General features: G+C 37.7%; 1 protein-coding gene across 1 annotated transcript; it reads left to right on the plus strand.

Moving 5' to 3' along the window:
- The first annotated feature begins 1,125 nt into the window (after positions 1–1,125).
- On the plus strand, positions 1,126–1,863 carry LOC105048576 (transcription factor ILI6-like). Its single transcript, XM_010927919.3, has 2 exons — positions 1,126–1,551; positions 1,640–1,863. The coding sequence occupies exons 1-2, from the start codon at positions 1,423–1,425 to the stop codon at positions 1,790–1,792; spliced, it is 282 nt and encodes a 93-aa protein (XP_010926221.1). The 5' UTR covers positions 1,126–1,422; the 3' UTR covers positions 1,793–1,863.
- The last annotated feature ends 285 nt before the right edge of the window (positions 1,864–2,148 follow it).

The raw sequence follows: 2,148 nt of genomic DNA on the forward strand, positions 1-2,148 counted from the left end.
ACAGATAATAGTATTTTACCTCATTTGATCCAATTCGATTTGATCCAGAGCAAGTTTATAGTATTTACATTATGAGTTTCTAAAACAACCTGATCCAATCTAATTTGACTCCTTTTATCTATCCGATTCGATCCAAACCACATCTCTATGTGAGCCAATGCAAGATGGATATGAATGTAGAGATTTTAATTATGGAGCAGATATGAATATTGGCTGAGCCAACCCATTGGCATCCCTACTTGCTAGTTGCTTGTTTGCTCACTTTCATTATTTTTACCAAAATCTGGAGAAAGAGCTACAAGCCAGTTACTTTGCACGTTAACATAGATAAAAATAAAAGAAAAAATAGCTACAACAGAATGGGCTAAACAAGATTTTTCTTAATTCAATCATGTTAACCAGCCCTAGGATTCCAAAAACTAAAATTATTAAAAAGTGAATTAATAATATAATTTAATTTTAACATACAAAAAGGAAATCAACAAGATTTTTTACATTACTAGATTGGATGGCTTCAAAGAAAAATATATACGCGGCAGATCCGGAGGATTATATTTTAATACATTGTTGAAAAATAATAATATTTTAATAAATAATAAAATTAATAATATTAATAATACTGATAATACTAATTATATTTTAATAAAAATAACATATTCCATCAAAAAAATAATAACATTTTATTAATACATGGATATTAATAATACTTAATAATATATTAATGCATTAATAAAAATGACATTTTATTAATAAATGTTTTATGTATTCTAAAATATATATTATTTTCTAAATAAGTTCTATATATATATATATATATATATATATTATATATTTTGATGAATTACCGTCACTAATTTTTTTGTACCACGTAAAATTCATTACAGGAATATAATAAGAAGATTCTACCTCAGATTAAACCTCCATCGTGGCATGGGGCTGGTAAGAACCAACGGGCCGTGATTGGCCGTCTGCATGGCCACGTGGTGCTTGCGGTGCAGGCACCAATTTCTCCATCGGCAGACATACGACCAGAGGACACTGTAGCGAATCCTCAGGTGCGATTCTCTCTCTCTCTCTCTCTCGCTCCCCGGCCCCTTCCCCACGCTATTTAAATACCACACTCGCCCTTTTCTTTCTCCCTCGCACCTGTGTTTCTCCATTGCCTCTTTTACTTTTCTCTCTCGCTCCCTCCTTCCACCAAACAGATGTTCTTCTGACACCCCTCTCCCTGTCCTCCCCCTGTCTCATCTCCCATCCCTCACATCTCACTGCGATCTTGTGCTTACTTCCCTCTCTTCCACATATAGAACTGCCACTAGCTTAGTCTCTTAGACGGCCTTTTTTTTGAGACCCTTACCAGCTCCCTAACGTGTCACTGATTCAACCTACACTAAAGAACACATCCCATTATTGACATTAAACATGTCCAGCAGGAGGACTACTCGATCAAGGCAGTCAAGCTCATCGAGAATCACAGATGAACAGATCAATGATCTCGTGTCCAAGTTGCAAGCGCTGCTCCCCGAAGCCGGCATTAGGAGCAACAACAGTGTAGGTTTCATACCCACCTTAATTTTTTGCAAGCTCATTTGCTCTTATTTCCACTAAAGCATTATTATAATTTGGCCTTTGGGTGCAGATGCCGGCGGCCAGGGTCTTGCAAGACACCTGTAACCACATTAGGAGCCTGCATCAAGAGGTCGATGATTTGAGTGAGAGGCTGTCAGAGCTCCTTGCCACGACCGACACAACCAGTGCCCAAGCAGCGATAATTAGGAGCTTGCTTATGTGATTATTGCTGCCATATAATAAATTAAGATCGATGCTATTAGAAGCTACCCTTTGCCTTTACCTCCATAAGGATTGTCCGCTCTTCAATGTAACAAACTTAAGTTAAATCTCTTCTGCACCTATGAGCTAAATTTTGCTGTGGCGGTGATTTATATATTAGCCCAAGGATTTCTCATCTCTAAACAGTTCCATATAAAATGTTTCTTTGGCTCGGTGTTCTTGGAAGGCCTAATGGATGTGGATGGCTTGATGCGTTTTGCCCTAACCGTGGAATGAGTGGTGATGCAACAAAGAGTGTGCTGCGTTCTTTTGATGCTAATGGGGGTTAGTTTCAAGAGACTCTGACCTTGGTTGGTC

Source organism: Elaeis guineensis, chromosome 7 (assembly GCF_000442705.2).
Source record: "Elaeis guineensis isolate ETL-2024a chromosome 7, EG11, whole genome shotgun sequence".
Classification (NCBI taxonomy): domain Eukaryota; kingdom Viridiplantae; phylum Streptophyta; class Magnoliopsida; order Arecales; family Arecaceae; genus Elaeis; species Elaeis guineensis.